Source organism: Mytilus galloprovincialis, chromosome 13, assembly GCF_965363235.1.
Source record: "Mytilus galloprovincialis chromosome 13, xbMytGall1.hap1.1, whole genome shotgun sequence".
NCBI classification, from domain to species: domain Eukaryota; kingdom Metazoa; phylum Mollusca; class Bivalvia; order Mytilida; family Mytilidae; genus Mytilus; species Mytilus galloprovincialis.
In genome coordinates this window covers 61151291-61177871 of record NC_134850.1, presented here as the reverse complement: position 1 = coordinate 61177871, position 26581 = coordinate 61151291, and the positions used below count along the sequence as shown (strand labels likewise).

General features: G+C 32.8%; 1 protein-coding gene across 3 annotated transcripts; it reads right to left on the bottom strand.

The window, feature by feature from the left end:
- Positions 1-6761: 6761 nt before the first annotated feature.
- LOC143056468 (uncharacterized) lies at positions 6762-23459 on the bottom strand. Of its 3 annotated transcripts, XM_076229546.1 has the most exons (6): positions 22889-23459; positions 22396-22509; positions 22041-22091; positions 18942-19071; positions 10172-10453; positions 6762-7577 (listed from the first exon to the last, which is right to left on the bottom strand). In XM_076229546.1, exons 1-6 carry the CDS (start codon positions 23338-23340, stop codon positions 7401-7403), a joined length of 1206 nt encoding a protein of 401 aa, XP_076085661.1. In that variant the 5' UTR covers positions 23341-23459; the 3' UTR covers positions 6762-7400. The 3 variants fall into 3 exon arrangements, with proteins under 3 accessions (XP_076085661.1, XP_076085662.1, XP_076085663.1); XM_076229547.1 differs by lacking the exon at positions 22041-22091 and having other exon boundaries at positions 22345-22509; XM_076229548.1 differs by lacking the exons at positions 22041-22091; positions 22396-22509; positions 22889-23459 and adding an exon at positions 21737-21781.
- Between the last annotated feature and the right edge of the window lie 3122 nt (positions 23460-26581).

Here is a 26581-nt window from a genome sequence, read left to right as displayed (position 1 = left end):
ATGTAAATAGAGTGCCAGTAATAATGCCTAACAAGATTTCATGAGGTAAACAAAATTGACATTAAAACGATCATATTGACTTTTGATGCCCAAAAATAGACAGATCGGGCATATTTGGCTTTATATAATGACTACATAAGTTATAAATTGTGATATATATATTCAAGTGAGAATGAAAAATGCTTTTTTTTTTGCTATGATAAATAATAATTCTACCTGACAGAATTCATTTCGAAATGTCTATTCGAAAAATGACTTGTTTAATGGAATAAAATGTCTTATTTGTAAACTTTCTCTTTTTCCCCACAATAGGCTTTTAAAAATTATTTATCTACTGTGTATTCGGACAATTTTGTGAAAATAAAAGAAGTGGGAATTCTTACCTTTCATTGATAAAACATATTATCATATACTTAGACTAAATAGCATATAATGTTTACTGTATGATAATATCATTAAATTAACATAAATTCCATATTTTTCTAATTGGTGCTTAGCGGGCTGATATGAAGTGTTTATCACATGCTTCGACTGTTATCACATGCCTTTCCGTAACGTTATCGCATGGCATTCCGGTCATACTCGGCAAATTCCAGACAAATACCTTAATGCTGCGTTTTAAGTGAAAACCATTACAAAGTAGTGAACAAAACAATTACTTGGATACTGGAAAGTATATTGTGTAAAATGATAACAATAATAAAAAACAAACAAACAAATAAATTATTAAATAAATGCATTTTTTTAAAGTTTCAAACATAATTTAAAAGTTACTGTAAAAAAGTTGTCTTTTTCAAACAGTGTTCATTATGTATACTATTGAATTTTTTTTTTATCGATTCGTCCATATTAAGATGTTTGTCTTGTCTGTTCATTCATATGATAGAAAGATTTCATATCGAATGTATTTAATTCGGAATCCGACGTCCGGGAACTTTTCACTCTTGCGAACAACGTAAAAAGATCAATATATGTCTCTGTTATTTTTCTCTATTGTTGAAGCATATGATAAAAAGATCATAACATGACATTTTTCATATCGCATGTTTTATCAGCCGTCGGTCAATATCTTTCTCGAGCAATGCGGCGCTTGTGCTGATATTGAACCTAGGGCTGATAATACATGCGATATGAAAAATGCCATGAAAAAATCTAATAACATTGACTCGTCCAGTGCCCAGTTTGAAGGTAATTTTAGTTATCGTACACATGCATGCACATTCTGATTAATCAATAGTCATGTATGAAAAGCATATCCAGTTTGAAGGTAAACTAATAACAACTTAATTAAATCAAATTGCCTACAATTCAATAACAATTACCAGTCAAATTCATAAAAAGTAAAAGGGGTAAACTGGGTAGGGAGCAAATGTCAGATATTTGAAGTTCATTATTTTGCAATAGCGAATAAAAATTTGTCAAGCAAAAGATTTGCTATAATTTCATAAACATTTCTTTCTGGATTGGTATAGTTGCGTATTTGATTAAGGCTTTATAAATTTTGGGCTTCAAAAGTCTATATATGTCAGGATGGTACTCTCACCTCCAGTTGTCGCTGTAAAAACATGAACCCAGTCTATAACAATATCTAACTAATAAATGAGATATATGTGTTTGTTGGGTTGTTTTTCTCAAAGTGACGTATATATATAAAAATTAAGATTATATGGTATTGCTGCCAATGAGACAACACTCACAAAAGACCAAATTACAGAAATGAACACCGTACGGCCTTCAACAATGAGCAAATTCCATACCACAAAGCCAGCTAGAAAGTTTTTTTCCAACTTTTTTCGACAGTTAAATTTTAAATATTTAAAACGCTCGGCGAGCCTCGCGTTTTAAATTTGAAAATTTTTACTGTCTCGAGTGTATAAATATCGTATCACACTTAATTCAGTTGTAGAATCTATATTTATATATATATATACGCTCTTATTGTTATATAACTACTAAATACTGTCGCATTGTTTGGAATGAGCAGAAGAAACAAAAAGTTAAATGGACATCATTATGATTAGGTTGACTGTTATACATGTGAGTATACTATAGTGTGTGGTTTGACATTAATGATGTGATGGCTACATTTATGTGATGATTTATCATATCCGCTTGTTGTCTAAACAATACATTTCAGAACATGTAGATTCATATATTTCTAACAAACTAGCTAGAGTTAGCTGCCAATAACATGTTAAACCAATCTCATTCTGAATGTGTTTATCTCAAGTCAGGACCCTTTTATTAAGTGGTTGTCGTTTTTATCTTACCATCATAGTATGAGTTTGGTTTATATTAACTTGCAGTTCTCTATATCAAGGGTGACTGGGGTATAGAAATATGGTCACTTGGTCTTCTCCCGACCGGCAGTAAAACGCTTGCTGAAGTTGGGCGTCCGTTGGCTGTGCGGGATGTATCAACTTCGCAGTCACGTCCGGTCAGAATGTGGACGTTAAATCCGATGCCTCGTGTAAAGAGAGTGCCACGCTCTTTGCACGTTAAGAACCCTTGCAACAACTCTTTGAGGGGTCCGTAGGTGGCCTGTTGCAAGGCCAAATCTGCTGTCCCTATCCAATATACCCTCATTTTCCAGTGGCAGTCCAAATTTCCCCGACCATCATCCTAGATGGCCTCTATTACAACAACCTACCTATTGTATTTATTGTGAACTTGTTCTCGTCCTGAATATGCATGACATATTTGCCACTGGACGTTAAGCAACCAACAATCAATCAATCAATCAATCAATCAATCTATATCTTTAAGTCTTTTTTTTATTACTGATATCAAATTCTCTTTATACATATAATACATGTCAGCCTACATAACATCACACACAAATATTCTGAATATGTTAGAAATATGTGTTCAGAACATAAGCGGATACTATCTATAAATGAACGTTCAACCGGAATTCTCGAGAATTAAGATAAAACAAATTGCCTAATATCTTTACGTTAATTGTCAATAATGTTCAGTATACAACTTACGCTGGAATGTTCCGGACAATGCAAATTCCATCACAAGATCTGAGAATGCAACCCTTGTACACAGTAGAAGAATGATAGAATGATACCTACGACAGACTGAAAATAGTTGGAAAATAATAGTAAACTGATATGATAACAATAAAATAAGTATAATAATATGAAAAGCTGAAATTAAGAGGCGGTGCCGAGGGCTAAATCCGTGTAATGATGTATCCTTACGTCTTTGTTACGTCAAGTTTATTCGCTATTACTGTCTCGAAACACCATTGAAAACCCAATTTCATACACATTTAATGCTATCGTTTTCTTGTTTTGTATATATTTTTCAATATAGTAACAAGAAGATGTGGTTTGAGTGCCAATGTCCCAACCCTTTCTCCTAGTCACAATAAGTAACACATAAACCATTATAGATCAAAGTACGGCCGTAAACACTGAGCCTTTAAAAGATATTTTCTATGTCTATTTTCACAGATATACAACCTTAACTATTGTGATTGTTAATATTCATTTAATTTTAAGTAGTGATTTTCTGACAAAGGGGAAAGAAATAGGTAAAACAAAAACATGCATTAACTCTATTGATTCGCACTTACTTTTAGTAAAGTAAATTTTAAAGCATTTAACTTTTAACACAATGTTGACTGGGCGTCTTATTTGTGGGAGGGGTGTATAATCCTGGCCCCGCTTATTGTTTTGTCAGATTCCAGTATCCCGCTTACCATTGTATTGATTACGCTTGCTATTTCACTCTTTCAAACAATCAGCGAATCCCGCGTTACAATTAGACACCAGGAGAACCACTTGACGGTTGCATCAAACTTGATGACATCTTAAGTTACTGATTTTGCTAACACTTCGTTGCCAATGTAATGGAAATCTATGCAACTGCTTTACAAGTTAACGGTTTAGCTATGCAACTAGGTTGTACATCCTGTTTCTACATTAGAAAATGTCTGTACTAAGTTAAGAATATGACAGTTGTTTTTAATTCGTTTGATGTATTGAAGCTTTTGATTTTGCCATTTATAATGGTAAAGATCTTTCCGCTTTGAATTTTCCTTGGAGTTCGGTATTTTTAGTAATCTAATCTAAAGTGATTATGTGTCAGTATATTATATAATTTTAAGAAATTAAACGACGATAAAAAAAAAAGCTGTAAATACTAATTTTTGTACATTTCTAGGTAGAAATAGTGAATTGTGAATAGTTCCTCTGATACAGCTTGTTCACATAAGAACAAGCAATGATGCCAAAAGATTATAAAATCAAATTCAAAGTAACTTAAGACAACTCACCGATCTCAAGTATTGTTGCGAGATATTAATTTTGTTGAATTGTTTTGCGATCAAGTATTTATAGTAATCTGTTTTAGTTGCTATATATAAAGATTATGATAAATCAAATTAATAACACCAGGACATAGGACAATATTAATTCATTGGATATTTTGAAGATCTATATGGTGTATTTATCATCACGAGTATGTTATGTCCACACAATTTGATGCATTTGATTGCACAAAAACGGATGAACATTTAATGCAATAGGATATGAAATTCAGGACGTGCATAACTAATTTTGCTTCGCATGTTATCATTTCATATTTGATTAAATATATTGTATCGTCTATAATTTAATTTACTTTAATTTCCTTATTGACTTTAGAAGTAATTTGTAACTTAATTATTAACATAAAAGTGAAAAGTATATAGTCCTATAATTGATTTAAGATAATTCAATGCATGTGGTTGTATAGTGTAAAAGGGGTTTTTACCGTCGTAAATAAAGTAACGATACATCCTGTGGTTCTGACGGTTTATTACCAGAGAATATAAACTCACGTGTTGTAAAGTTTCCAATTAAATTTTGATTTAACCAATAATTTTGAATTACGAACTACATAATTTTTAAAGCATAAAAAATCATTCTGCTAGATTCTAAAAGTCCCTACGTGGGCGCCAAATGAACTTAACTTAATAGTTATCATTGTCCCTTCCTTAGTAATTTTAAGGACGCCATCACGAGTTGGTTGACAGTAATTGAATATCTGTTTCACAGATGATATCGGATATGTTCCTTATGTCGTAAGTGCAATCCCGTTCACTCTTCAAGAATGTGACCTAACGAATTAGACTATTTACCAGGTTTGTAATACCATGAGAAACACGACGAGTGCCACATGTGGAGCAGGATCTGCTTACCCTTCCGGAGCACCTGAGATCACCCTCAGTTTTTGGTGGGGTTCGTGTTGCTTAGTCTTTAGGTTTCTATGTTGTGTTTCGTGTAATATTGTTTGTCCGTTTCATTTTAAGCTATGGCGTTGTTAGTTTATTTTTTATCTGTGTGTTTGAATGTCCCTCTGGAATCATTCGCCCTCCTTTTATTAAGTTGTTTAATTACAAGATATACTTGAAGCATTCGATTAATAGCAAAAGGTCTATGGTAAGTTAAATACGACGTTAAAATTGTTTTTAAGGGCAACAACTCGTGTAGGGAGTAAACTGGCAATTTCCTTATTTTAACCAATTTATAGATCTGGTCTAACTGACAATTTTCACTAATTTCACCAATAAAATAGCATCATTAAGGGGCTGCAATTTCAAAATAGAATTAACTGAAATATTCGACCATGCTGACATAATTGTATATATCATATATAACTATCTTATCCTGCTGATCATTTTTGATGTTTCAGTTTCTATTTTTTTTTATAGTTTAGTTTTGTAGATAATAAGTAACTGATTTTTATTGTTTGTTCAAATGGCCAACTGTTAAACCACTGTCCCTGGTAAGGGGAGGGTTGTTGGCCTTTCACTATGTTCAACCCAGTCACAATATGTATATGTGCCTGTCCCCAGCTGTTGTACCACTGGTATATTATAACACATTTAAACGTGCCTAGTTTTATATGTGCCTGTCAGGAGCCTGTAACTCAGTGGTTGTCGTTTGTTGCTTTGTAACGTAATAATTTTCATTCATTATTTTGTACACAAATAAGGCCTTAATTTGTCTCATTTGTATTGTTTTACATTTGTCATTACTGGGTCTTTTATCTGACATTGTGGTATGTACTTTGCTCATTGTTGAAGGTTGTAAGATGACCTATAGTTGTTAAATTTCTCTGTCATTTGGAATGTATGGTGAGTTATCGCATTGGCAATAATACCACATTCTTATTTCATAAACACGCAATAATTTTATAAAGGAAGTAATTACATAAAAAGTCGACAAACCATTTTGGCAAAATGAACTTGTTTGTAGATCTTGTCTTGGAAATCATATTTAAAATATAAACAGTTTCTCTCTATCTTTAATAATTTTTGAAAAGAAATATGCAATAAAACCAAACCAATTGTTAAAATTGTCTTCTACAAGCAAAATTACTAAGAAGAGTCAAACTTGAATTTCAGCTATGTTTGACTTATTTGTAGATCATGCTTGCTGATCATTTTGCTTTTAAAGTTTCTTTATATGTATTATAATTTTCAAGGTTCTAAACATTCTTCAAAAGATAATATCTGTAAAGAAATGTGTTAACAAAATTTCAGCTGTGGTGACCTTCAAGTTATAAGCCTGGCACCTTTTATAACTACTTGACCTATTGCTCCTAAAACCAACAGGGGTTCTTTTTCGTGCCATGGGTCATTATCTAACAAAATGTGGTTAAAATATTGGTTATGACTCAGAATATTTTATTTGGAAATCTAATATTGACATCATGATATGCATATAGCATCTATCCATCATATTATAAGCTAAAACTTTTATGTTTTTGGTTAGTGATCCCCATTATTTGTCATGATATTGTGGATCTTTGTTTCTCTAGGTTACACTACTTTATATATAGGATCCATGTACCTTAATCTTATGTTTATGTATTTTTTGGCCATGTTCCTCAATTTTACGCCATGATATCGTGGATCTTTGTTTCTCTAGGTTAGGCTACTTTATATATAGGATCCATGTACCTTAATCTTATGTTTATATTTTTTTGGCCATGTTCCTCAATTTTACGCCATGATGTCGAGGATCTTTGTTTTTCTAGGTTAGGCTACTGTATATATAGGATCCATGTTGCTTGATCTAATGTTAATGATTATTGCAGGCAATATTTCTTCATTATTACTTCATGCTATCTTGGATCTTCATTCCTCTAAGTTATGAGACTGTATATAATTGATTCATATCCCTTATCTAATGTTAATCATTTTTAAGGGTAACATTTCTCAATATTTTGTCCTTATATCGTGGATCTTTGTTCCTCAATGTTACACTTATGTATATATAGATTATAGATCCATCTTCCTCAATCATATGTTTATGTATTTTTTGGGATATGTTCCTCAATATGACGTCATGATATCTTGGATCTTTGCTCCTCTGGGTAAACTGATCGTTGACTTTAAATCACTGTTTGACATTACTCAACCTCACAATTGATTCCAACAATAAATTACGATCCTCCTTCTTGAGGTAATCCATTGGCTCTGTGTAATATATGTAGCTTCTCTCTTTTCCATTTCCATTTTTTAGGAATAAATCTGTCATATGGTTAACACTGTACTCAAGTAATGTAAACGACACCTGAAAAAACAAATAATGAATTGTCATTACAGCATTTATCATGTTTATACTTTAATGTATGCAGGACTCTAAAATTGCTTCTATGGGTGGTCACTGTGTTTTAAAGGGCCTTCCCTGGGTACCATGAATGTTTTAATGGAACAGCCCTGAGTTAATATCAATTGATTGTATCAGTCATATTTATGTTTTTGTAAATCTTGTATTGCTGATCATTTTTGCTATTTACAGTTTCTTTCTATTATTTTACATTGTATTTTTAAAAAGATAATAAACAAGAACTTTAAAACTTGTCATAAATCATCATTTAAGCATGTTAAGGGCAAGACTCAAAATGCAAACCATATAGAATCTGTATACTAAATATGAAGTATTCAGCTCTTCTAAAACTAAAAAAATAAGCTATATTAAATAAATGAAGAATGTGACCATGGAACATAGATGCCCCCACTTGTAAAAATATGAAAACAACAAAAGTCCACGCTCAAAATGAACTTGATTTGCATTTGTTGGTTAAAAGAATTATGTATAAGTTCCATATCATTTGATTGAGGCAAACTATAGTGAGGAAATTGCAAAGCATTTTTTTTTTCATTTATATGGGGACGAAGTCCCCAATAACAGTAGAAAATTCAATAAAAAAAATAAATCGGGAAAATCGGGAAAATTTTCCCGATATTTTCATTGTACTAATGAACTCAAAATCGTTCAATTTTTTTTTGTCGCGTTTTTGAATTTCCGGATCTGCGCAGAAATCTACAATGTACTTCCTTTTCCGGTCTTGTTTGTATGAAACTTTGAGTAAAATATATATGTCAGTCTAGTATAAAATAGGAAGGAACACAATTTCCGGATCTGCGCAGAAATCTACAATGTACTTCCTTTTCCGGTCTTGTTTGTATGAAACTTTGAGTAAAATATATATGTCAGTCTAGTATAAAATAGGAAGGAACACAATTTTCGGATCTGCGCAGAAATCTACAATGTACTTCCTTTTCCGGTCTTGTTTGTATGAAACTTTGAGTAAAATATATATGTCAGTCTAGTATAAAATAGGAAGGAACACAATTCCAATTTCATTTTTAATAATTCCTCGATAAGAAAAAAACGTTACCTGATGATAGCGTTTCTTTGTTTACATTGCATATGATGTCATAACTTAAATAACGTCACAACTAAAATCACTAACAACAGAACCAAAATCGGAAACGTTGCGGTATTTCCGTTTCTTTTTTTTTTAACAAATATTTAAGTTACAAAAAAATAATTCATACAGACTTCGTCCCCATTTACAGGTAATGCCTGCCTCATATTAAAATGGAAAGCCGTGAAAGTGATGCCATACATATAAATACTTGATCTAAGATTGGTGGTAATATAAGCATTGTGTATAAGTTTCATAATAAAGATTAGTTGCGAACAAATTTTCCAATATATAAAGGGACATAACTCAAGAATATTTGGTTGAGACAAACTAGAGAATGCTATGGCGGGGGAATAAATAGGTGAGGTGGCTGATCCCCAAAAAAAACAACATCCCAATGTGTAGCCCCAATGTGTAGCATTGCCACACATTGGGATGTTGTTTTTTTTGGGGACATCAGCCATGCTACACATTGGGATGTTGTTTTTTTTGGGGGACATCAGCCACCTCATCTATTTATTCCCCTGCCATAGCATTCTCTATTTTGTCTCAACCAAATATTCTTCAGTTATATCCCTTCACTGCAATTCAGTGCATGCAAGAAAATCATTGGTAGACTTAAAAAGTTCACTTCAGCTATACTCATAAACATGTACACTAACAAAATAATTCTGTAATAGGGAAAGGCCTATTAAGGGCATACGATACAGTTTTGATCCCGTATTTACAGTTTGATGAAAATTTCTATATAGGCTAATTTTTGCCTGATTAAATCAAATATGTATTTAAAAATATACCTTCATGTGCTACTTTTTGAGTTAAATGAGGTCGAAATTCTGTATATTTGCTAAAAATTCTGATTTCTGGCCGTATTTTCCCTTTCGAAAGAAATCCATAACTTTTTTGTTTTAAAAGATAAACACAAATTGTTTTTTTGTTAAATAATTTGTAATTTCTGTATTTTATAAGTATCCTAAAAATTGATGTCTTTTTTACTAAAAACTACACAAATAAGTCATATTTATCAAATTGTCATGAATTGAGAAAAAAACGTAATTTTTTGCTGTATATTTATCAAAATTAAAAAAATTACACTATTTACAGTTTTATAAAATTTGGTCCACATAATCTTCCTGCAAAATGAAACAAAATGTCTTTTTAAAAAGCAGGGGTCCATGAACTCGTTTTCAAGTAAAATCAGTTTGAATGATAAAAATCAGTCGAAAACTGCATCTTTTCCGATAAGTCACCGTTAGACGTCGCGAAAATAACATTTTACGTTAGCAACGTCATTACCTTCCCTGTAACTGTGTCGTATGCCCTTAAGACAAGCGGAGGTTAAGTTTTTTTTATTAAAAATTAAATCATATCTTTTTTATCACTATCAGTGGAATGATCACAGCTACATTGTAGACCAATTTCCTACCTGAGGTCTATTCTATAAATCTCTTACCTGGGTTCCCATAACGATAATTCCAGGAATTAGTTTTTTAGTACAATCCTTGGTGAAATGGTGACCAGTATAGAGCTGAGAAAGAACTATAAGTTGTCCACCATGCTGTGCTAATAGTTTTGGGGGAATTCTCTTGAAAATATGTGGTTCATCAGGTTTCTCATCAAAATCTGAATGTTCACTATCACCAGATGATGATGGTTCAGGCTTATTCTGTTTGGTTTTCTTTAATCTTGCATTCTCATGCTGACAATAACTCATACTTTTCTCCACAAATTGTATCTGAAATTTCAAACAATATTTGTTTGATATTGCTTTTCTAATTAGGTCCCTATTTTTCCCCACGCAACACATTTCCAAAGACGTAGAAATAACCAGTGAATGTTTGTCAGGTCTCGCATGTACAAATCTTGTCAGATTTTTATGCAATTTATATCAATAGTTTATATCAGCAATGTCTCAGACAAGTTAAATAAAGTGCTTAGCTGAGCGCAGCTGGATACGACAGCAGAGGTACAACCCTGAACAGTTGGGGAAAAAATGGACACAGTATTTGTGCTTATCCCCCTTTTTTTGCTTTTGTGCAATACACTATGCTGTTGTGAATTGATCCCTCCCATCCCCCTCTAAGGAGTTATAGTAAATTTTTAACAAATTTTTGTAAATTTTTGAATTCTTACAAAAATCTTCTCTGAAACTACCAAGACAATTTAACTAAACTTAGTCACAATCATTATTAGGGTAGCTAGTTTAAAAAAATGTGTTTGATGACCCGCCAGCCAACCAACATGACTAAAAATAGAACATAAGGGTAAAATGCAGTTTTTGGCTTATATCTCTGAAAATAAGCATTTAGAGCAAAATAGACAAACGTTCATCAGGAAAAAATATATGTCCTGAAATTTTCAGACACATCAGACAAGCCTTGTTGGGTTGCTGGCATTGAATTCGTAATTTTATGGAAATTTTGCAGTTTTTGTTTATTATCTTGAATATTATTACAGATAGAGATAAACTGCAAACAGCATTACTATTCAGCACAGTAAGATCTACAAATAAGTTTAATGACCAAAATGGTCAATTGACCCCATAAGGAGTTATTGCCCTTTAAAGTCAAATTTACCAATTTTTCTTAATTTTTGTTATCTTTTACAAAAGTCTTCTCCTGAAACAACTGAGACAAATTTAATCAAACTTGGTCACAATAAGCATTAGAGTATCTAGTTTAAACCAGATGCTCCGCAGGGCGCAGCTATATACGACCGCAGAGGTTGAACCCTGAACAGTTGGGGCAAGTATGGACACAACATTTAAGCTGGATTCAGCTCTAAATTGGGTTTGTGATTAAATAGTTGACACAGCATAGGTTTCTGACACAGAATGAATGTGGTCTTATGAACTTAAAATATTTTTTTTTGCCTTTGAGCAATTCACTATGCTGTTGAACATTAATCCTCTCAAAAAAATGTTTGAAGAAATTTTAATTTAATTTTTATTTATGAAATCTGAAATGAGAAAAATTTAACCCCCCCCCCCCCATTTTTTTTCACATCCCCCTTTCCCTTTTTCCAAAACTGATCTCAATTGAAAATAATGGAGTTTGCAACAATAACTACTCATTTAAATACATCATAAAATATTAAAATGTAAAATAAAGTGCTTGTTATCACTGAATGGTAAAGATTTTTTTAATTTATCAGTTGGTAGTAAAAGTGAATATACATTGTATATTGTATAAAACAATGATTAAAGTTGATTCAACTACTATTCTGGACAAAGAAAGATAACTCCAATTGAAAATTTCTTGCTATTGCACAATATTGTGCAATTAGATATTTCTTGTTATTGCGCAATACTGTGCAATTGAAAATATTTGCTATTGCACAATACTGTGGAATTGAAGATTTCTTGCTATTGCGCAATACTGTGCAATTGAAAACTGCTTGCTATTGCACAATACTGTGCAATTGAAGATTTCTTGCTATTGCTAAATACTGTGCAATTGAATATTTCGTGCTATTGCTAAATACTTAATATAATAATTTTGGATCCTGATTTGAACCAACTTGAAAACTAGGCCCATAATCAAAAATCTAAGTATATGTTTAGATTCAGCATATATCAAAAAAGCCCAAGAATTCAATTTTTGTTAAAATCAAACTTAGTTTAATTTTGGACCCTTTGGACTTTAATGTAGACCAATTTGAAAATGGGACCAAAAATTTAGAATCTACATACACAGTTAGATTTGGCATATCAAAGAACCCCAATTATTCAATTTTTGATGAAATCAAAAACAGTTTAATTTTGGACCCCGATTTGGACCAACTTGAAAACTGGGCCAATAATAAAAAATCTAAGTACATTTTTAGATTCAGCATATCAAAGAACCCCAAGGATTCAATTTTTGTTAAAATCAAACTAAGTTTAATTTTGGACCCTTTGGACCTTAATGTAGACCAATTTGAAAACGGGACCAAAAATTAAGAATCTACATACACAGTTAGATTCGGCATATCAAAGAACCCCAATTATTCAATTTTTGATGAAATCAAACAAAGTTCAATTTTCGACTCTTTGGGCCCCTTATTCCTAAACTGTTGGGACCAAACCTCCCAAAATCAAACCCAACCTTCCTTTTATGGTCATAAACCTTGTGTCTAAATTTCATAGATTTCTTTTTACTTATACTAAAGTTATGGTGCGAAAACCAAGAATAATGCTTATTTGGGCCCCTTTTTGGCCCCTAATTCCTAAACTGTTAGGACCAAAACTCCCAAAATCAATCCCAACCTTCCTTTTGTGTTCATATACCTTGTGTTTAAATTTCATTGATTTCTTTTTACTTATACTAAAGTTATTGTACGAAAACCAAGAATAATGCTTATTTGGGCCCTTTTTTGGCCCCTAATACCTAAACTGTTGGAACCAAAACTCCAAAAATCAATCCCAACCTTCCTTTTGTGGTCATGAACCTTGTGTTAAAAATTCATAGATTTCTATTCACTTTTACTAAAGTTAGAGTGCGAAAACTAAAAGTATTAGGACGGCGACGACAACGTGATAGCAATATATGACGAAAAATTAAAATTTTTGCGGTCGTATAAAAATGTGTCTGAATACCCTACCTGCCAACCAACATAGAGAGAAAATGCAGCTTTTCACTTATATCTCTGAAACTAAAGCAAAAGTATAACGGTTGCATTACTTCATGCATCAATTGTAAATAAAAATATCAGGTGAGCAACATTTTTAACCCCGCCACATTATTTATGCATGTGCCTGTCCCAAGTCAGGAGCCTGTAATTCAGTGGTTGTCGTTTGTTTATGTGTTACATATTTGTTTTTCGTTCATTTTTTTATATAAATAAGGCCGATAGTTTTCTCGTTTGAATTGTTTTACATTGTCTTATCGGGGCCTTTTATAGCTGACTATGCGGAATGGGCTTTGCTCATTGTTGAAGGCCGTATGGTGACCTATAGTTGTTAATGTCTGTGTCATTTTGGTCTCTTGTGGACAGTTGTCTCATTGGCAATTATACCACATCGTCTTTTTTATAACACAGGCTTCTTGGAGCCTCTAGTTTAATTGTTCCTTAACAGGAAACCCTTGTATTCCCCCCTTTTTGCCCCCAATTCCTAAGCAGTTTAAGCCATAACCCCCCCAAAGCCAATCCTGACCATCCCTTTGTGATTTGGAAACTTGTGGTATAATTACAGAGAGATCCATTCACCATTCCACAAGTTATTGCCTGAAAACTAGGAAAATGCTAATTTGGCCCTTTTTTTTGCCCCTAATTCCTAAACTGTTAGAACCACAACCCTCAAAATCCATCCCAACCTTCGTTTTGTGGTGACAAACCATGTGTTTAAATTTAACAGATTTTTATATCCATTTACTAAAGTTATTGTCCAGAAACCAAATGTCTTCAGATGAGGAAGGTGACGAGGACGTGAAACCAATATATGACTGCCAAATTTTTTGCAGTCATATAAAGCTAAGTGCCAATCTACTTCTTTTAAAAGAGTTATGCTCTTGGAAGTATTTATTGGAAAAATTGCATTGTGAGCTCTCAAACATCAACAGTTCTTGCGAGATTTTCTTCAAGTTTATATCAAAGGTTTATGTGACCAGCCCAGTAGTCAACACTCCGGTGTTGACATGAATATCAATAATGTGGTCATTTTTCTAAATTTCCTGTTTACAAAACTTTGAATTTTTCGAAACACTAAGGATTCTCTTATCCCAGGAATAGATTACCTTAGCCGTATTTGGCACAACTTTTTGGAATTTTGGATCCTCAATGCTCTTCAACTTTTTACTTGTTTGGCTTTATAAATATTTTGATATGAGCGTCACTGATGAGTCTTATGTAGATGAAACGCGCGTCTGGCGTACTAAATTATAATCCTGGTACCTTTGATAATTTTTATATCAGCTATGTGTGGAACATGTCTAAAATAATCAGTACCAATCAGCAATTTTTGAAAAGGTAATGCTTATTGGGAAAATTGCATTGCACTATCAAGTCTATATTTATTTAAGGATTGTCACAAAATTTGTATTTTAGCTTTATTTCAGCAATGTCGAGCAAGTTCGAAAATTTGTGCAGGTCAATTAATTTTGAAAATAAAACATATATTCAAAATTGAGTTGTTAGTGCTCTCTAAGATATTTACAAAAGTTTGAAAAAAGAAATATTTAGTTATTGCATTTGGACAGATAAAATATGTGCAAAGCAGAGGATAATTTACTTAACTTGGTTTCTAATATTCATTTTTATTCCAATATTTATTCATCCCCTGCTTTTAAATTTTTAGTTTATAGCATTTCTGCTGAAGAGAAACCAGAACAGCACTTCAGACTTAATTTCCAAAGTAATAAAGTGGTATTTTTATTTTTTTTTTAGTTTTCTGTGGATTTATTATTATTCATTGGATACAAAGGACATGGTACAATAAGGCATGTTTTTGGCCCCCTATTTTCTCATTTTTAAATTCTGTTTAGGAAAGCTACTTATTATGTTAGAATATTCCCTGAGGTTTGAAGTTTGTTTGGATGAACTTCAAAACCACTAATTTTAGCAACTGGGTGAGTTGAGGGGGGTAAACTTTCTGTTATTATTCAAATATTGTAATTATTATTCACTTTGTAGGTGTTCTGTACAACATTTTTTTTGTTTTTTAGTGCCTGCACCAACGTCACCCAGGAATTTTTTTCTTCCAATGTCATGAGAACTGTTTTTGCTTTCTAAATAGCCATAATTTTCTCTGGGTCATGTAGGCGCACGCTATTGAATTTTAAAGAAACAATGGCCAAAAATCGTAACTTTTCCTTCTTTTTGGCTTTTTTTTATCCCTTTTTACCCCACTCACCTCACCCATTTTCTGAAATTAATGGTTTTGAAGTTCATCCAAACAAACTTCAAACCTAAGTGAATATTTTTAATGTAATAAGTAGCTTTCCAAAACAAAATTTAAAAAAGTGAGAAAATAGGGGGCCAAAAACGGGCCTTATCATACTTTGTCCTTTTCATTGGTTTTGTGAGTACAGGTAAACCAAGAATTCAAATGTTCAAAGAATATCATATTTTCATTAGACTTTGTATAGGTACCAGTCTTGTATTATAACTCCAGTTACAGGTGCATGTCAAAACATGGAGGGAAACAAAATAGTCCATTTTTTTTCTGAATTTTTTTCTGGACTCAAATTTTTGTTTGATTATAGGTTTATGCTGAATTGAAACATATATATAGATTTAAAAATAATCTTGCATCTTTTTGGGGATATCAATCCAGGAAAGTGGAAGGATATCATGTTTACTGGAAGTGGTGCGGCCTAGTAAAAACAGCAAACAGAAAGTAGAAAAAAATGTTTTGACTTCAGGGTTACGTAACTTTTTATTCTTTGTGGCAAGACCCACTTTTTTTTCCGATTAAATCACAATTTCACATTAGTACATACATGAACATGAATTTTTTTTCTATGTAGCATTTTTTATTTTTTTATTATCAAAGATCAGCTGTTTTGCATGTAAGCCTATGGAGCAGTCAATTACAAGACTGCAACCTATCGAGATTGGCAAAACCACGAAATCAAATATCCAGTGTAATTTTCAAAACATCTTTTCAAGCATGTTAAATACATACATACCACTTATTGAAGTATTATTACTATATAAAGGAGTTAAAATAGCTTGAATTTTTTAAATTGATACTGCAATATTGATATTGTCAAAATACCATGGCAAGTAGAATTTTCATTATCTCTTTTCTAGCATGTTAAATACATACATACTACTTATTGGAGTATTATTACTATATAAAGGAGTTGAATAGTTAGAATTTTTTAAATAAAAGGTCTATAGTAGGGGGTTCAATATACCGCAGGGGGTCAAAATACTAAGTAAAATTTTCAAAATATCTTTTCCAGCATGTTAAACACGTACATACCACTTATTGAGTATTATTTCTATATAAAGGAGTTAGAATAGTTAGAATTTTTAAATAAGAGGTCTATAGTAGGGGGTTCAATATACCGCAGGGGGTAAAAATACCATGGCTAAGTAAAATTTTCAGAATATCTTTTCCAGCATGTTAAATACATACAAACAACTTATTGGAGTATTAATACAATTTACATGAGTTACAATAGATAGAATTTTTAATTTGGAGGTGTAAAAGGGGGGGGGGGGGGGGGGGGGTTAACATACCATGGCAGGGGGGTCAAAATACCATAGTTGAGTAAAATTTTCAAAATATCTTTTCTAGCATGTTAAATACATGTTTAAAAATCCTTGATGTCGCTCACCTGGTTTCTATATCTGATTTAATAAATTGCTTCGCTGAGTGCAACTGGATATACATGTAGGCCCACAGAGGTCCAACCATGAACAGTTGGGTCAAAAATGGACACAATATTCAAGCTTGCTACAGGTCTGAACTTGGATAGTAATTTTAAAAATATTTGACATATTATAGTTTTCTGAATAAATGTAGTCAACGAACTTGAAATTGGTTATATGAATTGAATATAATAAAGATTTTTTGCTGTTGGGCAATACACTGTGCTGTTGCGCAATACTTAGTAAATCTGTTGTCAGACTATAGACAAATAAAGTTCTATTAATGATCAATGCCATATTAAAAATTTATGAAAATCAAAATGGAGCTTACATCAATAGATATAAACAATTTACCAAAGTTTTTGAAGAACTGCTAAATTTTATGTTTTTGTACAAAAACTGGAAAATCCCCCTTTTTTTATGAATAAAACCCTGTAACTGGGAAACGTAAAGTCTAAAATTTATAAAAATCAAAAGGGAGCTCATGTCAAAAGATATAAACAATTCACCACAATTTCTTGCATGTTGATGACAGCATTCTTGAGTTATTGTCCGAAAACTGGGAAATCCCCCTTTTTAAATGGACAAGAGTGCACACGCTGAAATGTCTCGCCTTATTTACTAATCATTGATATTATATTGATAGTCCTAAATATAAAGCTTTATTACGACTGTCACATTAACTAAACATTAACCAAGAAAACTAAACATATACCAATGAACCATGAAAATAAGGTCAAGGTCAGATGAATCATGCCAGGCAGACATGTACAGCTAACAATTCTTCCATAAAACAAATATAGCTGACCTATTGCTTATATTTAAGAAAAACAGACCAAAACACAACAACTTAACACTGAGCAATGAACCCTGAAAATGAGTTCAAGGTCAAATAAAACCTGAACGACTGACATAAAGATCATAAAATATTTCCATACACCAAATATAGTTGACCTATTGCATATAGTATTACAAAAAAAGACCAAAACTCAAAAAATAAACTTTGACCACTGAACCATGAAAATGAGGTCAAGGTCAGATGACACCTGCCAGCTAGGCATGCACACCTTACAATAATTGCATACACCAAATATAGTAGACCTATTGCATACAGTATAAGAAAAACAGACCAAACACAAAAACTTAATTATAACCACTGAACCATGAAAATGAGGTCAAGTTCAGATAACACCTGCCAGTTGGATATATCAACCTTACAGTCTTTCCATACACTGAATATACTAGACCTATTGCTTATAGTATCTGAGATATGGACTTGACCACCAAAACTTAACCTTTGTTTACTGATCCATGAAATGAGGTCAAGGTCAAGTAAAAACTGTCTGACGGGCATGAGGACCTTGCAAGGTATGCACATATCAAATATAGTTCTCCTATTACTTATAATAAGAGTGAATTTAACATTACAAAAAATCTTAACTTTTTTTTCAAGTAGTCACTGAACCACGAAAATGAGGTCAAGGACATTGGACATGTGACTGACGGAAACTTCATAACATGAGGCATCTATATACAAAGTATGAAGCATCCAGGTCTTCCACCTTCTAAAATATAAAGCTTTTAAGAAGTTAGCTAACGCCGCCGCTGCTGGATCACTATCTCTATTTCGAGCTTTCTGCGACAAGAGTCGCAGGCTGGACAATAAAACCCAATAACTCCGAAACGTAAATTCTCAAATTAATAAAAAATGAAAGGGAGCTCAGGTTATAAACAATTCACCAAAGTTTAACGAAATAGGTAAAAGTTTTTTTGAGTTAATGTCCGACATGTTGATGAGGAACGGACAGACGGACAACAGAAAACCATAAATATCCTGTAAACGGGCGTATAAAAATGGCTACTTATTTTTAAACTTGTTAAAAATAAGACCTTTCATGATTTGTTGAAAATCAATTCAAATTTACCTCTACAACAGATACAGCACACACCACTGTGGGATTCTCAAGTATATCTCCAGCCAGAATCACAACATCTGGTTCTGCTGTTACACTTTTCTGAAGAATGTCCATAGTTGACTTGAACATTGCTCCTGGACTGAAAACATAAAAAATATTAATACATATGTAAATGTATACAACTTTAATAAAAAAAAAAGGGATATGAGGTATAAATGGTCAGTGCAACAGCAATCATACATCAACAAATACCATAGTTACAAAAGTCAACTTAGACAAAATATATTCCAGTATTTTAAAGTCTGTCTTTTAAATAGCTTTAATAGGAGCCTGTAAATTCAGTGGTTGTTGTTGGTTTCTGTTAGTCATAATTGTCTTTTGGAAATTGTTTTGTTATAATTTAAAAGCTGTTAGTTTTCACAATTAAGTTATTTCATATTTGTTCATGTCGGAATCTATTATCCATATGTTTTTTACTCATTGTTGAAGGCTGTATTGTATGGTTGCCTAGCTTAAGGGTAAATTAGCTAAAATCCACTAATAATTTGAACTTTTTTTTGTAATTTATTTTTATTTCATCTGAAAAAACACCAAGCATTGTGATACATAAATATATATATAATTCATAATATATGTATTGATATTAACTTTTTCTATAACAGTCTAAAATTAAAAAGTTAGATAGGCTAATTGTTATAATTTTCTACTCGATCATTTATCACTCTGGTTTAGCCTTCTCCTCTAGCTACATGCATCACTGTCCATACTATGATGTAGAACATGAGAGGTACCAGGAGAGGCCACCAGAGATCATTAACAGATAACGGTCAGACATGACATGTTGGACAGAATCACAAAATAAATGACAACCTAAGCCAAGGGGAGATAATTCAAATACAATCAAACAAAAACAAGTATATTCATATATACATATACATTTGCATAACAGTATCAATATACATCGATAGCACTTTTAAGATGCACACAAATCACTGTCCTGAGTTGTGATGTGCATCAACATATTATTAATTCTACATGATTTATTACAAAGCCTTAAGTGAGTACAAAAAAGAAAGATCTCTCCTCACATGTAAACTAAACCTTTAACAAAGACTCATTCACTATAAAAAAAAAAAATTTGAGATAAAACAATTCTAAAATAATTTTGTAATTTGACATTATGCATGTTATACACTTTATCAAACAGGCAGCAGTCCTTTTGCGCCAAGTACTGTTTTTCAGGGGTATCATTTGCGCCAAATTTTGTTTTCCAAATGTATCAATTTCGAAGTCATTTGCGCCAATTTACCTGTACAGATATCTATCATAAATATTAATGATTAATATTTATTCTTATTATTGGCTTAAAAAGTATCATATGTTAGGAAATATTTCACCACGAAGATGAGCATTTGGAGAGAAATGACTTCAAATGCATGCAGGCAGTCAATGTACAGAGAGAGAAGAAAACTTAATTGCTTTGGTGAATATTTAATACAAGATATGCCAAAAAGAGAAGAAAATAGAAGCTTTTGCTGATTAATGTTTTAGTCACATATGTTGATGACACAGTGCTTTGTTCCCACCATCCGTATGGGCTGAAACTCTATCTTCAGCCAGACGTACCAGTAATGGAGCAGCAGCATTCCACATGAATTATTTTGAACTGTTTTATGCATTTCATATCCTTCAGTGTTTTGTCTTTTTGGACAATGAAGTGAAGATACAAGCTACTACATACATTAAATAGGGAAGTACCCATGCAGCAGTAGTAAGAAGAAAGTATTTTTCAGAAAAAGAAACATTTGCAGTGTAAGCTGCTGATTCCAAGTCCCAATAAATGACAAGGAAGTAGTTTCCTTCTAATTGGCGCAATCATATGTTTTATTTTTGGCGCAAATGATACCATGTAATTTTAAAACAGGTGGCGCAAACGTAGCATTTGAGAAAAAAGTTATGGCTCAAAAGGACGCATTTTTGGCGCAAACGGATCTCTCCCATCAAACATAGGTACATGTAAATATATAGATTCAATTTGGATTCAAAATTATATTGGTGTGACTTACTTGACTTGACTTAATCCACTTCGTCCCAAGGGGGACATAGGGCGACTACAGTTTCTCTCCAGCTATGGGTTAAATGCCCCACTGCCTTGTGGGTGACTTGGGAATAGTCAAAGGCTATGGAAGTTAATCCAAACAGAAAATCCGGGTAGATGGAACTCGTTAGCAACAGCAATCGTCTAAGGGATGGAAAACCCCTACAGAACAACCCGACCCTTCACGTAGAAGGTTTAGCTTAGGGCCAACACCCCTAACTTGTAAAAAATATTACGTTACAGAAACGACTACAGATATTGGTGTAACTACCGGTATATGTTTATAGAAAATAAGGATAGGTCTAAAAAAAAAAAAAAACAGAATCTTTTAAATCTGGATCTGGATTAGTTGAAAAAACTGTCAAAATTGGTGCAATTTTGTTACACTCGATCTTGTTATAATTATTGTACTAATTTAAGATATTGGCCAGTCTAACAACCATTATAAACACAGCTTATAACATACAAATATACATACCCTGCTAAAACACCAGTCATTCTTACAAATATTGTAAACAAACCTATAAACCTAGAGCGCAAACAAATGTACATACCCTGCTAAAACACCAGTCATTCTTACAAATATTGTAAACAAACCTATAAACCTAGAGCGCAAACAAATGTACATACCCTGCTAAAACACCAGTCATTCTTACAAATATTGTAAACAAACCTATAAACCTAGAGCGTAAACAAATGTACATACCCTGCTAAAACACCAGTCATTCTTACAAATATTGTAAACAAATCTATAAACCTAGTTAGGACACAAATGTACATACCCTGCTAAAACACCAGTCATTCTTACAAATATTGTAAACAAATCTATAAACCTAGCTAGGACACAAATGTACCTACCCTGCTAAAACAGCAGTCATTCTTACAAATATTGTAAACAAATCTATAAACCTAGCTAGGACACAAATGTACCTACCCTGCTAAAACAGCAGTCATTCTTACAAATATTGTAAACAAATCTATAAACCTAGCTAGGACACAAATGTACCTACCCTGCTAAAACACCAGTCATTCTTATAAATATTGTAAACAAACCTATAAACCTAGCTAGGACACAAATGTACATACCCTGCTAAAACACCAGTCATTCTTACAAATATTGTAAACAAACCTATAAACCTAGCTAGGACACAAATGTACCTACCCTGCTAAAACACCAGTCATTCTTACAAATATTGTAAACAAACCTATAAACCTAGCTAGGACACAAATGTACATACCCTGCTAAAACACCAGTCATTCTTACAAATATTGTAAACAAACCTATAAACCTAGAGCACAAACAAATGTACCTACCCTGCTAAAGCACCAGTCATTCTTATAAATATTGTAAACAAATCTATAAACACAGCTTCTGATCCAGATTTTCTGCCATATTTCCTCAAGCTATTTTCAAAATCATAACACTTTATCATCAGTATCAAATTTCTAATAAAATGTTCCCCAAGATTTGTCAGAATTCTGAAATGAAACAAGTATAAATCAGATACACCCAATAGGCATGATAGGACTAAAACCCTCCACTAATTTAAAAATGTGGCAGTTCTAGCATTATATATATGTACATGTATGCTGGATGACAGTACAGGGGAATTCATTGAAGTTAACATTTCAAAATAATGCAAGTAAATTACATCAAATTTAGATTAATTTATTAACCTGTGCTTTAGCTGTACATACTTTTTGCCTTGATGTCTTACAGTTGATATGAGGCGTACATAAATTTGTAAGGCCTCAACATGGTCAAAATGATGGTTAAAGCAAAAAAGTATAATAGCCTTTCAAGACTTCATGATTATTTGGACTAAGTGAGAACCCTGTTGTGTTCATGGACTTTTACCTTCCACTATCTGTCACATCTTCTTTGATGCTGTCTATTAATAGCATGTCTAACCTTTGACTGGAATAAACAAGTAAGTCATTGGTGTCAAATGAGAAAGTAAAACAGTTCTCTAAAGTTTTTACAAATTCTGATTGTTCTTTGGTTAAATTTCCAAACATCTCTGTTTCACTGTAAACCATGTCAAGTATTGTTGATATTGTATCTGGCTTATCCTTATAATAGACGCCAACAGAATCCAGGTCTATAATATCCCAATCCGTTGTGGAGCTGGGAAGTTTGTGAGACCGTGTTCGACCAGGATACCTCCCCTCACGGCAACGATTCGTGTGTTTAAAATTGACATGACACGATCCAGGAAGACTTGCATTATGAGGGCTTTCATTTTCAAGCTCTAATACCCCTGATCGCACGTCCAACCCGTCCCGAGACTGAGTTTCTTCAAATTCCATGATTGTGTAGTAAGTTACCTTATGGTTTAGGGACAGAAACTAGTAATTGATGTACAACATTTGTACAACATGTTTATCTTCTTTACTTACGGAAGACCATTAACTTTTTGAGGATTACTTTCCGGTGCATGCCGTCTCTTAAAACTTCAAGACATCAAGTACCCCACCCTTTTCATATATTTTGTCTGAGACTTATTAATACCGTCGTGGGGCTAGTTATAGTAGTCTCAGATTTTGTTTATCAAAAATACATATACATATCTTGTCATAATTATATCAATTAACAAGAAAACAAACCTATTGATATATTTGGATACTTAAAAAAACAACTTTTAATTTCAAAAGACAATTAAAGATGTTTGGTCACATTAGTGTAGTAACAATCCAGAGAGAAACACTTTCACTGAGTTTGATATTACCAGAGACATATATACACATAATATATGTCTCTGATATTACTAATGAAAAACTGATCAAAAGCTACACTGCCGTTCCCTCTGATGGACGACACTATGGAATTTCTTTAAATAATTGTTATCATGTTTTATGTAAACAAACCTTTGAATGTTAATTAGGTGCAAATGTCAAAATGACTATGATGACATTTATAGCATCTATATAACTCACTATATTTTAAGGTATAATTAACTAGCATCAGTGGAAATACCACATTGGATTAAATAGAGTTTGACAAATAGCTGATGCATTTACGACTGTGGTTTAACCTCATCACAAAAAATTAAGGACATCTGATTAGTTCCAGATACTTATGATATAATCAGGCAAGTGAACATATCAACCCTATTGATATATTTAATCTGAATTTCTCACCCTTTTCATATATCATGGAGCATGAAAAAGTTACCTATTCCAGCGGCTCATTCCTACCACTGATTACATAGTAAGTGTCCCCCTCCCCCGAGGACCGTATAAATAAAGATGATCAAAGATAGACATATTTATATATACATTAAGTAACATGACTCTGGATAAAAACAATAAACACATTTTATAGTCATTTAGTTTAGGTGACTGGGAGAATGTTTTAAGGGCACTTCATGAGTGAGTGCATCCTTACTTAGAACAATACCTGAAAACCCTCCGACATGTGATTGTTCCCACTCGCCTTATAATTACATCCCCTCTGGTCATGTTATAAATATAGACTCCACAACTGCAACAAGTGTATTACGATATTTCTCCACTCGGAGACAGTTACATTTTAATATTTAATTTAAATTAAAGCGTGAGGCTTGCCGAACTTTTTAAATAATCAAAATTTAACTGTTGAGAGTGGAGAAATATCGTATTACATGAGTTATAGTGGTGGAATCTGTTTCTCTAATGATTTTTATCATGTTGTTGTTCGAATGTCTTGTAAAATAATTAGGTATAAATGAGCACTCAAGTAATCCCACATACAAGGACATATCATTTGACAAGGCCTAGATGAGATTTTAGCAAAGCATAAGTCAGGCCTTCATGGCTTCAATTAACATTACATTGAACACCAAATTGGAGGTATAACCTTGTTTGTATTGGATACCAAAGCTTCATCAAATTCCGTACACACAACGGTATATTGCTGGCTCATCTTCATGTTCCACTAAATAATTGTCCATTAGATTGATTAAAATTCTGTCCGCAGTGAAAGAGGGTCTTCAGAAATACTGTGAAACTGTTTACTCACGTAGTGGTATTAACCATATGTGGATTCTTAAACATTCTAAAGAAGTTCTACACAATTTTAAATCTCGGTCTTTTTCTGAAATAAGTTCTATCAAAACTTTTGATTTTTCAACTCTGTATACGACCATTCCCCATGTGAAATTGAAAAATCGCCTAAAAGAAATAATCAAAAATGCCTTTCAACATAAAAATGGTAGCATACGCTATAAATTTATTACTTTGGGATATCATAAGGCATATTTCGTTAATAGTGACAAACAAAAAGGTAAAACATGCTACACAGAAGAACAAGTGGTTAGTATGCTGGAGTTTTATATCGACAACATATTCGTTGAGTTTGGAGGTAGACTTTTCCAACAAATTGTCGGCATTCCTATGGGAACAAACTGTGCGCCTCTTCTTGTCGACCTCTTCTTTTTTTATATGAATCGGAGTTCCTGCAGACACTTGTCAAAAACAAGAGGATCAAAGAAGCCAGATTATTTAATTTCACTTTTAGATATATTGATGATGTTCTTTCCATAAACAATCCGAACTTTTCTGATTGGGTTGCATTAATAACATTAACGGTACCAATTTTTCTGCACCAGATGCGCATTTCGACAAATAATGTCTCTTCAGTGATGCTCGTGGCCAAAATATGTAAAATCCAAAGCTTATATAAAAGATGTAGAGCTATAATCCAAAAGTTCCAAAAAAAGTATAGCCAAATCCGTGAAAGGAATCAGAGCTTTGCATAAGGGAGATACATTCCTTAATTTATAATATTTTTTAACATTTTGTAACAGCAAATTTAATAACACAAAAAAAATCCGTATTTTCATGCCAGTACCGGAGTACTGGCTACTGGGATGGTGATACCCTCGGGGACTAACAGTCCACCAGCAGAGGCATCGACCCAGTGGTAGTAATAACATTAACGGTACCAATTTTTCTGCACCAGATGCGGATATAATATATATAATATATCCCCCAGAACTAGAAATTATAGAAACAACAGACACGGCTTCCTTCGCCTCATTTTTAGACTAATATCTCGAATTTGACTTACACAGTCATCTCAGTACCAGAATCTATGACAAACGAGACGATTTTAATTTTGAAATTATAAATTTCCCCTACCTTAGTAGCAATATACCAACTTCACCTGCAAATGTGATATATATTTCCCAACTTATTCGACATTCAAGAGCTTGCAGCTCCTACTCAGACTTTGTAAAACGTCATCAGTGTCCGAGTAGAAAGTTGATGAGACAGGGAGGGGTATGTCAAAGAACGTCTCGTCCTTTTTCTAAAAAAGTTCATCGGAAGGTACCAAGACCTTGTTGATAAATATTCCGTATCAACTTCACAAATACTACATGATGGTCTTCATGTATAATAGATTCTGCGTACTGATGTTGTTTATCATCTTAGCAACGTGTTATATTGTTCTTTCATTTGTCTTTGTTCTATTATTAATATTACTTTTATTGTTGGATATTTTTATGTGATATCCATTTAACGTGGCTCAGTACTTAAACAGTGTTTGTATTATCTTTTATTTTTTGCT

Bases quoted from the DNA above. Each gene is read 5' to 3' on its own strand.
- LOC143056468 (XM_076229547.1), bottom strand. From the start codon at position 23,340: ATGGAATTTGAAGAAACTCAGTCTCGGGACGGGTTGGACGTGCGATCA. The intron at 10,454-18,941 runs GTAAATTTGAAT...TTGAAATTTCAG, and splicing joins GTGCTGTATCTGTTGTAGAG to ATACAATTTGTGGAGAAAAG. The intron at 7,578-10,171 runs GTAAGAGATTTA...TTGTTTTTTCAG, and splicing joins TTATCGTTATGGGAACCCAG to GTGTCGTTTACATTACTTGA.